Source organism: Podarcis raffonei, chromosome 10 (assembly GCF_027172205.1).
Source record: "Podarcis raffonei isolate rPodRaf1 chromosome 10, rPodRaf1.pri, whole genome shotgun sequence".
In the NCBI taxonomy this organism is placed as follows: Eukaryota; Metazoa; Chordata; class Lepidosauria; order Squamata; family Lacertidae; genus Podarcis; species Podarcis raffonei.
Genome location: NC_070611.1, coordinates 28283486 through 28297144, shown reverse-complemented (window position 1 = coordinate 28297144; position 13659 = coordinate 28283486). Strand labels below are relative to the sequence as shown.

Below are 13659 nucleotides of genomic sequence, written 5' to 3'. Positions count from 1 at the left end.
TTTAACATTTAATATGGCTTAATTTTCCCAAAAAAGCTCTGCTGTTAAAGGAACATTTATCTTCCTTTACGCTGCGTTTTTCTACTGTAATAACTAGTTGCTATTAATCCATAATTCTTCCAACAGGTGTTTGGCACAATATGGCTTCAGGCACCACTGAGCTAAAAACTCCCTTGCCTGTTTTCCAGCTTTCCCAGTACAAGAAATAAAAAAGAAGATGACGGTTCTTGTGTGATTTGTCAATTCCCATGTGAGATTAGTACGGATGCGGGTGATTAAGTGCCAGCCTCTAAATCCTAGTTGTCCCCCAAGTTCTCAGGCAGGCAGGAAGTGTAAAATGTGGAAGAGAAACAGGGGGTGGGGAGGATATTGCATGTTTGCAGCTGATGAAATATGAGTCATTCAAGCTAGGGCAGTGTTAAGCAGGCAGAATATTTTAGAAAATAACTGGTTGATTAAAGAATTCCTGGTGTGAAGTTTGTCAAAAGAAGCTCTGCTGCTAAACTGCAAGTTAAGTTGCATTCATTTACATGAAATATTTCTGGCGTAACAACCCCTTATTAATTGAGAATCCTTGCACCAGATGTTTGTAGCGGGTCGCAGTAACAGGAGCCGGTGACCACTTGGGTATAAAAACTGGATTGCGTAAAGTGGGGGCAGAGCAACCACCAGTTGTACATTTGTGGAAATGAGCATGCCTGCTTATTCACTCAGCCACTCTATGCTCAAGGGAGAAGAGGAAGAAGTTGGTTCTTAATGGGCTCAGCTTGTTTAAAAACAGCTTAAAGCCACTTCCTGTGCTATTAAGTCCCTGTGCCGGGGGGGGGGCGGGGAACGGACAGTGCTGTCCCAACCCCTCCCTCCCCCGTCTCTCAATATATCTCAACAGGGTCTATTTTACATTTTGTTCAATTTAAACAATAAAAAAATGGAATGCACCACCCGATCACCTCAGCCCTGGAAGAACAGTTGCTGCTTGGATGAATTTAATGTGGTAGATTCATTGCTACAATTAAATGACAATTTACTAATAGCAGTGAATCATGGCTTAGGCGCAACTTCCTCTTCAGCCGGCCTAGGATACCTGGGCAGGGCAGAGGAGTTGTCAGGGCTTTGTGGACATTGGCCAGCGTGCTGCGTTGCCTCTTCCAGTGTGTCAAAATAGGATCACGCTCACCACCACCTTGCTCCCTCCTAGCACTTCTCACATAAGTCCTGCGGCTTACAGTGCCAGGAAGACGCCTCCATGGCCTTTTCCCACCACCACAACTTCCACTGGCTTTAGATCATTTATAGACTTTATGTTTCTTTCAAGAAAATTGCATTCATTTGTATGTAGAACTATGTGTTCAATGTTTCGGATAATTGAAAACTTACAGTCTGGCAAAAGTCATAAATAAACACCCTCTCAATAACACTTATTGGTAGATTATTCAGTATTGCAGTCGGGTTGTTTTTTTTTTAAAAAAGGCCAGTATTAAGAATGTTACATTATAAAATCAACTTTATTACAATGATAATAAATAAAAAGAAGAGGGAAAAAAATCAGTTCAGAACATAATAGTCAATATTACCAGAAAAAGTACGGAGAACATGTTCTTAGTAAATACTATTAAGCCAGGGGAATCCTCTGAAATATTCATTCACAGCTTGATCCCCCCCAAATGCTGGTCCAGCACTTCTTGCTGTGAGACGCCTGGGACTTATCGCTATCACAGTTACTGTCTGTTGTTGACAAAACAGCTTGTGTTACGGTTACAGCCAAAGCCAATATATAACTAATGAAAGTAATAATTCGCAAAACAATCTTCCAAACTTTATTCCTGCATAAACTCTTTCTAATTTCTTTAGGTCATGTACCAAAAATCTTGTTGGCTTTTTAATCTGGTGCATAGAAGCTCTGTAAAGTGTATAATACCACTTACTGGTCGCTCTTCTTTTTAACCTCCAATTTAAAAATTATTGTGCAGCGGTGATGTAATTAGAAAAACATTTTTTCCCATTTACATCATTATTGGGCCTACCTAAGTTTTTTTTTTTAATTGTCCGAAAGAGCAATCTTATATGGGTTTAAGTAAGGATCCATTGAGTTAAATGGGATTCATTCCCAGGTAAGTGTGCAGGGGCTTGCAGAAAAAGTTCAAGATATAGAGCAGGATGGTTCAGATCAATAAATCTAGATTCAAAAAGCAGGACTGTAGATTGCTGGTAAAAGTTCACACCCCTTTTGTTCATGCATCTTTTGGGAATCCTGCCCAACGGTTCATGCACTAGATATAATATTGTAGATAAAGACTAATTGAGTTAATCCTAGGAAGGGGAGAAGAACCTGTATGTATTATGGGAAACTTATGGATAAAATATTACTGGATGGGAAAAATGCTGCTCAGGGAAGGGTGATTTCCATGTCAGGCAATATGCCCAAAGAAAGGGTGAATCTCCATATGTGTGCTCATCACCTGATGACGATAATATTATCACGTGATGCCTTGCATGCAGTAAATACCTATCACAGAGCCAACAGCACAGGAAGTCTTTCATATCAATTCAAACAAACACTAATTTGAGCAACCAAGTCTTGAAACTCGAACCTCTAGTTATTTGATGCTGAATGTAAAATTTTAGCCTGAAATCTATGAACTCAAATGATGACTTCAGTTTTCAGAATAGATGAAACAGAAAGTTTAAAATCTATGTAAAGGGGGTATACATATAAAGGGTGGGATCCAAGACATACCCAGAGTAGACCCATTGAAATTAATGGACAAGAGTAACATGAGTATAATTAGCACTGGACATCAACCAAAATATATGCATTACAGTGTAGAAATTTTAATTATCATGCCTCATGGTAAGTCTCTGCATAACACTTGGTATGATCCAGAATTTTGGGGAGCTAAAGTAGTCTGCAAATAGGAAAAAATAAGAGACAGATAAGGCATGAAATGGGATACTAGAAACTGTCATTTCACTTCAGGATTTGAACCTGGGATGGATATCTAATTTTTCTTTGTTGATACCCTATCTGAAAAAAGCTATATATTCTCATCACCGTTCTACCCATGCATACTAGAAATAGGTTGTGTTGTATTCAGTGAATCTTATTCCCAGCAAATGTGCATGTGATTGCAGCCCCAGTTGCTCTCTGAGGAAAAAGACCCACTGAACACAGTGCAATGTACTTTTGAGCATAAGATTGCATCAGGCCTCATTGGAGGTATCTGTAGAACATATTCATTATGGTGTGTGCGCATATTATACAACATAACAAATATGTCAAGTTGCATTGATGGGAGATAAAATGAAGCAGCAATACAGAAGATTATCTACATGCAAGCATTACATCAATATTCTTTTCTGTTACCATGATTAAAACAAAATCAATTACTCAAAACTGCAACTCCATTTCATAATATATAATCATATATAAGTAACACTTATGGCTCCCCTAATACATATTAAATGTAAAGTTAGCCACATTGCCTCATAGCTGATACACAATTAACACAGTGAAACAATAGATCTTTTGAGTAAGTCTCTTAATTCGAATGTCAGAACAAGTTGTCAGTGGTCAGAGTTTCACAGCACACTTCATCATCATCAACACATCCGTCTATTCTTGGAAAAACCACTTAATAAAGCAGTCATTACTGTCAAATATTCTAAACCGATTGTACCTCTATTTGTAATCTTTATTAGATCAATCAAAAGCTTTGCAAAATCAATTGGTACAAAGACTTTCAATGCTCTGTGAGCCAATGTACTCCCTACAATACCAGCCAGTTGTTCCTGAAACAGTGATAAACATAGGAGCCAACTCCTAGGGGCTGAGGTCCCTTTGTCCCATCCCCCTCATAAAATATTTGAGCTCCTCCCATTGATGGGCATTGCCATTCAAATGGAGTGCATGCACCACATCTTGTGACCAATTTTGTGGGGCAGGGATTATCTCCACCCCCCCCAAACATTTTATTCAAGTTAGCACCCCTGGTGATAAAGCACTATAAGCTGCACCCCATTCTAAATATTCCTTTGCTGGTGACACAAGTTACACATCAGACTATTGTCTTCATTGACCTCTTTAGAATCAGGGCTAGCTCTACCATTAGGCCCAAGGAGGCAGCTGCCTCAGGTGGCAGATTATGAGGGTGAGGCTCAATGGTGAGATGTTGGAGGATAGATTTGTGTGTGTCATGTACTTTTACTGCCAGTCTGGTCACCTTCAGCACACAGAATACATGGGTGTACCATTTCATCCTTCACCTCAAGCAGCAAAATGTATTAGGCCAACTCAGAATTCACACATGCTTTTGTAGATACACACACTCACCCCACACCTACCTGAATCAAATTATTATATACACAGCCACATGGAGATATCTCTTCTTCTATGTGGTTGCATATCCATGTTTATGTTCACTTAAGTGAAGTGAGGGGTTAGTGTTTGTGTATTGGATCAACAGGCACAATGCTCCCATGGTCCGGAACATGGGTAGGCAAACTAAGGCCCGGGGGCTGAATCCGGCCCAATCACCTTCTAAATTCGGCCTGCGGACGGTCCAGGAATCAGTGCATTTTTACATGAGTAGAATGTGCCCTTTTTAAAAAAATGCATCTCTGGGTTATTTGTGGGGCCTGCCTGGTGTTTTTACATTAGTAGAATGTGTGCTTTTATTTAAAATGCATCTCTGGGTTATTTGTGGGGCATAGGAATTCGTTCATTACTTTTTCTCCAAAATATAGTCCGGCACCCCACAAGGTCTGAGGGACAGTGGACCAGCCCCCTGCTGAAAAGTTTGCTGACCCCTGGTCTGGAAGTTGGGACTTGAATATTTGTTCAGCATTCTGAATGACTGAAAAGGCTTTCTCCATCCCATTTAATATTTCTTGGTGGTGCCTTTACATTGATCAGGCCTGACATGTCCATAGTCTGAACTACAAACCAGTGCAAGATCTTCCACTCTGCATTTTGAAGCTCAATAGTTTAAGATGGCAGCTGAACACTCAAACATTCTCCAGAAATCAACATGAGCTTGGGATTCCAGTGAAACAGAAGAATGGCTATAGATCCATGAATCAAAACAGTAATGTCTGCTAGCACTGTGAACTACTTGCCAGAGACTTCTAGGGACATTCAGGTGGAAATGAGAGGTGGAAAATTAGAGAGCACAGAGCAAAAACGGAGGCAGGTCTGAAGTGTCCACTCTTCTGTGGCTCTTCTAATCAGCAGAGGTGCCAGTGGCAGTACGGCTCTGACTGGGATGCAAATCCCTTCATAATATGCTGAACGCAGGAGCAGCCAGCGCAGGGCAGCAAAGCCAGGCGGCTGATTGTACAGCAGTGGTTCAGCTGCTCCTTAATGGGATGGGGCAGCATGGCAGTCAGGTTGGGCCTATGCAGGAAGGAGACACTGGATTTGCTCTACTGCTGCCTTCACGTCACTGCCACCCAGCCCCAGCCCTGCCCCATTGAGCAGCAGCAACACTGCTGTCAGGGGAGCTGGGGCATGTCGCTGCCCCACTGCACTGGCCATTCCTGGTTGAACATTACTGCGTTCCCTTCGGTATACATATCTCTTAAGGCTTTATGGAACACAAGAGTGGTTTCCCCCCTTACCTTTGGATTGTCATTTTGCTTAAATGCATTTTGTGCAGACTGTACATTTGAGCGGAGGGGGCTTGAGGCTGAGGCCAGCGTAGGCAGCCCTGTTTCCCCTCCTTGCCACAGTGTCCATTTCTACCCAGTTTGATAAAGGCAATCAAAGTATTCAAAACTGGTCCAAATAAGCCATGTCACTCTTAAGACAAGTGGTTTGGTTTCTGAGGTTTGGTTTCAAACGGCATACAGCTGGAAGGCACACCACAAAAGTCTAGATTAGGACAGCCCCTTTATAACAGCCAACAAAAACCATGGTGAAATGCTTGCCCATTCTGTTTACGAGCATTCACTTCTTCCTTTGCAATTACGTTCTTTGGTCCAAGTCTTTGGTCCGATCCCTTTGTTTGTTTTGGAAGAAAGATTCACACAGCACTGGTTAGGCACTGTCAGGCTGTCATGTCTCTATTCAGTTTTAGGCCGGAAAGTGCCGTCTGCGCCTTTTAATATTTTGTCGGCGATGCTCCCCATATTTTTCTTCATAGCTTTCACAGGATTCTCATGCAGGAGTGTCTGTATTAGATACTTCTCCCGTTTGATTTTGCTTTTGGTTTTCTTTGACACATCGGGAATTATGTGTGAAATAGCAAATGTCACCAAGTAGATGATATGCTGGATGGGGGAAGGAACACAAACAGAGTCAGCTACTCAGAATATACAACCATTATAAAAAAGAGTAATATTGCCCAGTTATTGACTTTTGCCGCAATCTGGAATTCTGTAGGCCACATCTGCAAAACACATTTAAAGCGCTGCTACACCACCTTAACTGTCACGGCTTCCCCCCAAAGAATTCTGGGTATTGCAGTTTCTTAAGGGTGCTGAGAATTGTCAGGTTAGAGAATTGTCCTATTCCCTTCACAGAACCGCAATTCCCAGAATTCCCCGGGAAAGGAGACTGATTGTTATACCACTCTGGCAACTGTGGCAGGGCAATAGAGGTCTCCCAACATTTCACAGCACCCTTAACAAACTGCAGTTCCCAGGATTCTTTGGGGGGGGGGAGAGGAAGCCATTACTGTTTAAAATGATACAATAGCACTTTAAATTCATAGTGCAGATATGACCTACGTGCACTCAGATAACAGACGCATGAGGACCTGCACATTCACGTTCATTTCAAAGGATCGATCTAATCTGGAGATGCAAAGAAACAACCTCTAATGCACGGCAAAGGGAAATGTTTCTTTAAGGTTTCCTGCTGGTTGCTAAGAGAGTTTCTGAGAGCATGCCCAGGTGGCAATTTATTTCTCTCTCCGCTCCCTGCTAGGAAAGCACCAGCCATGCAGCTGTTTATCTGTGCCATCCCAATGTGCTACCTACCACGGAGACCACAGAGCTATGCACTGTTTGTGCAATATGGACAGAGAAGGACCCTCATTGAAGTCCGACCTGGGGACAGACTCTGGGGGGACAGCAGCTTCCTAGCTGCCTATTTACCCCCTTTGTGAAGAAACAGTGTTTCCCCGAGCTGAAAGTTCAAATGTATTTTATGTTTTGCACCATCGCTGCCATCCTGCGCATTCAGTGTTGTGGGCTGTGGGATTCCATCCCAACCGAGATTAGACAGGCCCCTTCCTTGCAGACAGATGGGCGAGGTATAAATAGTAAAACCATTACTATTATAAAATTATTATTGCGGAACTTCAGGTGCCTGAATCAGACTTTCTTGTTCCAGCCGGCACTTTGAGGTAGTCCAGTTATGTGATAAACATTTATTGCTTCATTGTCCTATTTTTTGTAGATTGTTTTGATGTAAAAGGACACTGCTTAGAAGTGTGAGTAATTAAGCAAGACACAAACGTCTTTAAAAAAATAAATAGTTAACCAAGTGAAGGCGAAAATCAGGGTTTTTGTGCAATGGCTCTTTTTTTCTTTTTTGGCAGGCTTTACTTTTAACTCCCAACTAGGGTGGCAGGCAGAGATCTTAGTGGAGTTTAATATCCTTACAGACAGAGTTAAAAAACAGCTACTAATAACATAATTTTTAAAATGCATTCACAAACATTTTGCCTTTTTGTTTTCCCCCCATCTCAGTCTCCAGAAAGGCAGTTCAAAAAACAACAAGAAAAAAACAACAACCCACCCCAAAAACAGTATTCAAGATTTGCTCAGTATATCTCTACCCTCCACCATAGAGGAGAAAGGGAAGAACTGGTAGCTTTTGTTTAGACTTGCTTCAGATGGAGGACATTCATGAGGATTTCATTTTGCACAATTTTCGTATGTTTTTCTTCCGAAATGTATGCCATTGAGGCAGGCTGCACCAAAACTGCATGGCAAATTTTGTTTCCATTGAGATCAGAAAAGTCTGTTTGCTGATTCCTCACCCCCCTCAACTCCCCCACCCAAATTTATTGATTTTCATGAGGATTGCACCAGGAAATTTCTGAAAAACATGCCTGAGAAATTTTCACCCCATTGCATGGCTGGGATGGGCTTACTCAAGGTATACAAAGGGCGCTACTGCAACTTTAGGGTGAAGGAATGGAAGACGCATGCTGACATGGTTTTTAATACAAAATGATGAAGAAACTCCTTTTAGGAGGAAATATACTGACCTCCATGACAATGATGAATGAGAGCTTGGCTGCAATAACATGCCAGTAATAGATATTGTGTTCATATTGATGTTCGTGCCCAGGGGGATATCGGAAATCCCGGTACCTAACAGTCAAAGACAATGAAGCAATCATTTCAGGAGACTCTGCAATATGGCACTCAGGCCAGAAGGGGGAGCAAAATCCATCCCATTCTCCTGATAAGGCAACACACAAGTTAAGCAGAATGTAATTGTAGAATTATAGACCCGGAAGGGACCCTGAGGATCATCTAGTCTAACCCCCTGCAATGCAGGAATATGCAGCTGTCCCATAATGAGAACTAAATGCAGATAAATCACATCTACTGAAATGCATTATTTTGTCGACACTAAACAATCTTATTTTTTTTATCTTCTCTTTTGGCCATTGTTTACTATTACTTTACAATGCTGAGAGGTAAAGTATAAGTGAAGACATGTGTGTGTGTGTGTGTGTGTGTGTGTGAGAGAGAGAGAGAGAGAGAGAGAGAGAGAGAGAGAGAGAGAGAGAGAGTGAGTGAGAGTGTATACAGTCAGACCTTGGAAGTCGAACGGAATCCGTTCCAGAAGTCTGTTCGACTTCCAAGGTGCCACTTCCGATTGCCAAAGAACGTTTGCAAACTGGAACACTCACTTCCAGGTTTGCGGCGTTTGGGAGCCAAAACGTTCAACTCGCAAGGCATTACAGAACCAAGGTACAACTGTATTTATCCATATATATTTATGCTATTTTAAATGGTGAAATAGACTTGCCTGCATGTTGTCTGGTTAGCAAACATGGGAAGAGCGGCTGGCTTGCTTTCGTTTCTGAAGTCTGACACAGCAAAGACGGAAAGTGTGTTGTTTATGTACCCCTTCATGGAGTAAGTGCTCTGACTTCCATAGGGAGGAACGGAAAATGACCAGTAATACACCAGGCGTGGAATCATATCGGACGTAAAAGCAATTATCATTGCCTGCAGTTGAAAAGAGAGGGAAATAGGCAAGATTTAACTGCATCTAGGTAGAATTTTATACAAAGAGAGAGAGAGTGTGTGTGTGCCTGTATCTGTCTGGAAATGGGAAATATATTATTGTACAAAACAGAAGTGCAACACATCCAGATCTCTCCAGTTTCTAGCTGGCAAAAAATCTCAACTCCCTTCCTGTTTCCATTATGATTGTACCCACAACAGGCTATGTGCAATGGTCTGTGTCCCTGGTGAGAGGGTGGGATAAAACATAAGCAGCTTTTCCCTGACAGACGACCACACAATGCATGCAATAAACTGTCGATGTAATACCCTGGTGGCTTTGCAGAAATGATTATAAGAATCAGGTTTATGCATGCTAGTAGGGAACACCCTCTGAGTGATCACAATATTATACCTTTCTAATACTGCCCCTGCTTCCCACTTTTCCTATGTATAAGAACACTGAGTTATTGCGAAACACTATTTGCAATTCAGTGTAACTTATTTGCTCTTTACGCTGCCTTTCTCTCTCCCTCTCTCCAGTATTCTTCCCACATAAACTTTCACCTCTTTCAAATGATTTCCAGATGTGCAATAGCCGTGATGACATACACAGGAGAATATATTCTTCTGGATACTCTGTAAAAATAAACTCCCCCCACCATTTGTAGGCTGTTTTTTTTAAAAGAGGATCACACTAAAAAAAAAAATCTGATTTCAATGTTCCAAGACGTGATCACTTTTCCTATTACCCCAACTGAGCTTATGCTTGGCAACTGAATATAGCAATGTCAGCTCTGCTGCATGAACTCTTAAGTGCCAAGGTAGCTTTGTACAATATCCATTTAAAGTTCTGCCAGTGTTGCAGAGTAATCCATAAAGTGGAAAGAAATGGAACTTGCTGTAAAAGAAGCATGGCATCAACTATTTTGGGGGTTTTAATTTTTTTTATTTTAGAAAGCCTCTGCTGCGGTTATGACAGTCAGGCTTCCTGGGCCACTGTGCATTTTCAGTGGCTATTGTTACTAAGGGTTGCAATCCATGCTAGTTCTACTCAAGAGTAGACCCACTTGAAATTAATAGCCATGGCAAACTTTGATCCATTAATTTCAATAAGTCAGCTCTCAGTAAAACTTAGGAGGCAATAATTATTTGGCTGTTCTATGATCAAACCACCTGAGTCCATTTGAAAACAATTGAACTTTTTAGATGAAGAAAACATCGACTCAGGGGAAAAACCACACAAGATTTCTTTTTAAGTGACTTACTAGTTAGTGTTGCCAGAGGCATCTCAGAAGATGCATTCCCTCTTCCTGTGTGAACGAGAAAGGGGAATGCCTCTAGCATGGTGACAGCTAGCAGTAAATTTTGGATGCTAAACCTGGCACCAGCCAGTTTAATTGAGTGGAAACTCCTACTGCAGAGCCTTAGCAAAATTCATTGCAGTGGGGTTTGTTGACCCTGTCCTCAAAGGGAGAAAGAGAAAGCAAAGGGAATATGCTTATTTAATTTATAATATTTATATACCAGCTGTCATCACACATTGTCTTGCAATGGGTCATAACAATTTAAAGCACAATACAAAATAAGAACAAAATAGAATGTGCAATAAAGTACAACCCAAGATGGTCAGCTTGTATACAAACAGATATCACAAAGGCATCATGAGTCCTAATTGGTATCTTATAAAAAACAAACAAACCAAGCAACCAACCATTGGTACCACTGTTGCTGGACTTTTCATTCCTCAAGGAGATGGAGAACATCTAACATGTCAACAATTTCATACTGTTCGAAGGTGAGAATGTGGAGAACGGACATTACAACTGATTGAAGAACACTTCCCCATGGGAAATAACTGTTTGGCATTTCAGATCCCAAATTGTCACTACTTAAAGACTGTACTTACATTGGTCACCACAGCAAGAAGAGCTATTCCTTGCATGATGGGCTGCCATGCTCCTATGTCCTGAGCTTTCTGAGGAACTATGCGCCTGAACTGTGTGGTAATCTTCCAGGCGTCTATACGTATTTCCAGTAAATTGTTCATAAGTGCCAGAAGGGGAGCCAGTGGGAACGAGGCCACAAACAAAGTGACAAATCCAAACTGTATAACTGCCAATGAGAAATGTGACAAACACTGGTGAAATATTAATTAGCATTGTGTGCGCTTTCAAAAGTCAGGCATGCCAAACCCAGTGGCTAAACAGAGCTACTCTAGATCACTTGAAAGAGCTGGGTTCTTGGATCAGAAAAGTATGGGAAAGTTACCCAAAGTCTATGGGTGATATTCAGCTAAGATTTACTCAGACTAGATCCATTGAAACTAATGGACCCATCTTAGTCACCTTCATTAATTCACTCTGAGTAAATTACTTTGAGTAATACTTAGTTCATTTCATTCATTATCTGCACTCTGTAGCCAGCAAGAAACCAACGGCATTGTAAAAAAGGAATTTATAATGCCAATCAGGACATGGGGTGTGTGGAAATCTTTTTGATTAAAAAAATATATATATTTGCAAGAGAGCAACATTAAATAGTACAGTTAGAGAACAATAATGTGGTTGTTCACTCTGTAGTAAAGCCCCACTGTATTCAGAGGTGTTTACTCTCAGGCAGGTATATATAGAACTGTAACCCTAATGTCTTGTGTACAACCACAGATTAAATAATCTGTGTTCAGATTTTTTTATTTTTTATTAGAAAGGAATAGCACATCCATCCAATCTAGCAAAATCCACCTACCCCGCTTTTACGGGTTTGTAATTATTTAATAGAAGGTTAATTATTAAAGAGAATTATAGCAGCCAGCTTACCCATTTCAAGATACTCATAAAACAATCCAAGTTTGCCAATGGGTTGCAGGTGGTAGTCCTGTTCCCAGCGAGGGACAACTTTCTCAGACCGTGAAGCTGAACAAAATCTTCCAATCAGGTTCTTAAGCCACCTATGAATGGAGATCACCAGCTAGATTTATTCTTTATGGTAGAAATCATGCACTTTTTTGTCCAATATGGAATAGCTAAGTCTGCCTCTTTGCTTTGATAATAATGGGCTCAGTTTTGCCTTTTCTGGCAGATACAGGCAAGGTCAAGCTACATGTTCACTGGGAGATCCATTCATTATTTCATCTGTATAGGCTCTGATGGATTTGGCCTGTTTGGATCCTCATTTTTCTACCTTTTTTAAAAAAATGGAGACAAAACAATTGAGAATAGGGATTCCATTCATGAACTCTTCATGGTCAAAAGCATATGTTGCTGTGTTTTCCATTGATGGAGACTAATGTTTCTGGACCTTGCTTTAATCCACTGCCACTTGTTTCTTAAAATTTCCAACATTCCGAGAAGTAACTCAGTGTCATAGTTTGAACCAGTCCTACATTTCAGAAAGTAAAATAAGGCACAACTATCTCATTGTTCATTATTATTTCCCAAATCTGTAGGACTGGATGAGGCCGTTTCTCACCTCCTATGGAGTCCTCATGAATTTCTGATCATTAAACCACTTTTTAAAAGAAACATCAGTTGCAGCTTTTTGTGTTTTAGGGGCTGCCTTCTGCTATGAGCTCAGAGCAACCAAGAGGTTTAAATTCAGGTTCACTAAAAACAACCACCCTGTATTCAAATTCAGGCTTGGTTTTGACTCCTAGCTATCAACACTATTTACTTACGGAAGAAGCACTTCTTGTATATTATTCCAGATTGCTTTGCCTCCCATTATTATTGTCAGTTGTGTTGTAAGTTCAAGGAGACATCCACCTGGATCACACTAGGATTGGAAGAAGAAGGGGGAGGGTGGACATGAATTTTTCCAGCTCATTAGCTGCAGGGAACGAACTTTCAATTAATGAAAACATATTAAAATATATTCTGTTGCTTCAAAAAGACTAGCATAATGTTTTGTTTAGCATCATTCTATTCAGATAACTATCCAGAAAAATGCACAAACCATCTAACATTGGTGATTATTACTAAAAAATGTAACACGTTCATTTTTAATAAATTTGCTTCATTTATACCAGACTTTTTCTCCGAAAAGCAAATAATAGCTTACATATGGCTCCTGTAGTCTTCAGCCCACAGAGTTTAGAGGTTAAACTTGTGTAATGTCTGCAGCAGAACTACATTTACCTTTAACCATAATCTGTGCCCTCCAAAATAATTGATTACCAGTGTGGGGATAGCATAGTCAAGGACACTCGCTCAGAAGCCTACTGCTTTTAGGCAGTGAAGCAAGAAGTTGGAGGGCTCTGAGTGCCTTGCAGTTGCCTGCCTTGGGTCTAAAAGTTAGCTTGCTGTCCTCGGATATGGTGCAGGTTTGTGTCCTATTGTCAGTGTTGAAAGAAGAATCACAGAGTGAAAGGCGCCATATTGCCTTTGTCCTGGGCAGCAAGATGTCTTGGGCTGGCCCTATCTGCTTCTGTCAGTGGCCTGATCTGATTCAGGGCACTTACATTTCTCACAA

At 40.9% G+C, this 13659-nt stretch overlaps 1 protein-coding gene across 2 annotated transcripts in view; it reads right to left on the bottom strand.

Moving 5' to 3' along the window:
* Positions 1-1486: 1486 nt before the first annotated feature.
* ANO6 (anoctamin 6) overlaps positions 1487-13659 on the bottom strand; it is a 69849-nt gene continuing 57676 nt past the window's right edge. For both annotated transcript variants that reach the window (XM_053404753.1, XM_053404754.1), the window contains exons 15-20: positions 12866-12963; positions 12009-12139; positions 11099-11304; positions 8990-9192; positions 8217-8322; positions 1487-6267 (exon numbers count right to left, since the gene is read on the bottom strand). In XM_053404753.1, the coding sequence (XP_053260728.1) occupies positions 6061-6267; positions 8217-8322; positions 8990-9192; positions 11099-11304; positions 12009-12139; positions 12866-12963 (951 nt within the window). In that variant the 3' untranslated portion in view covers positions 1487-6060. The remainder of the gene's footprint in view (positions 6268-8216; positions 8323-8989; positions 9193-11098; positions 11305-12008; positions 12140-12865; positions 12964-13659) is intronic.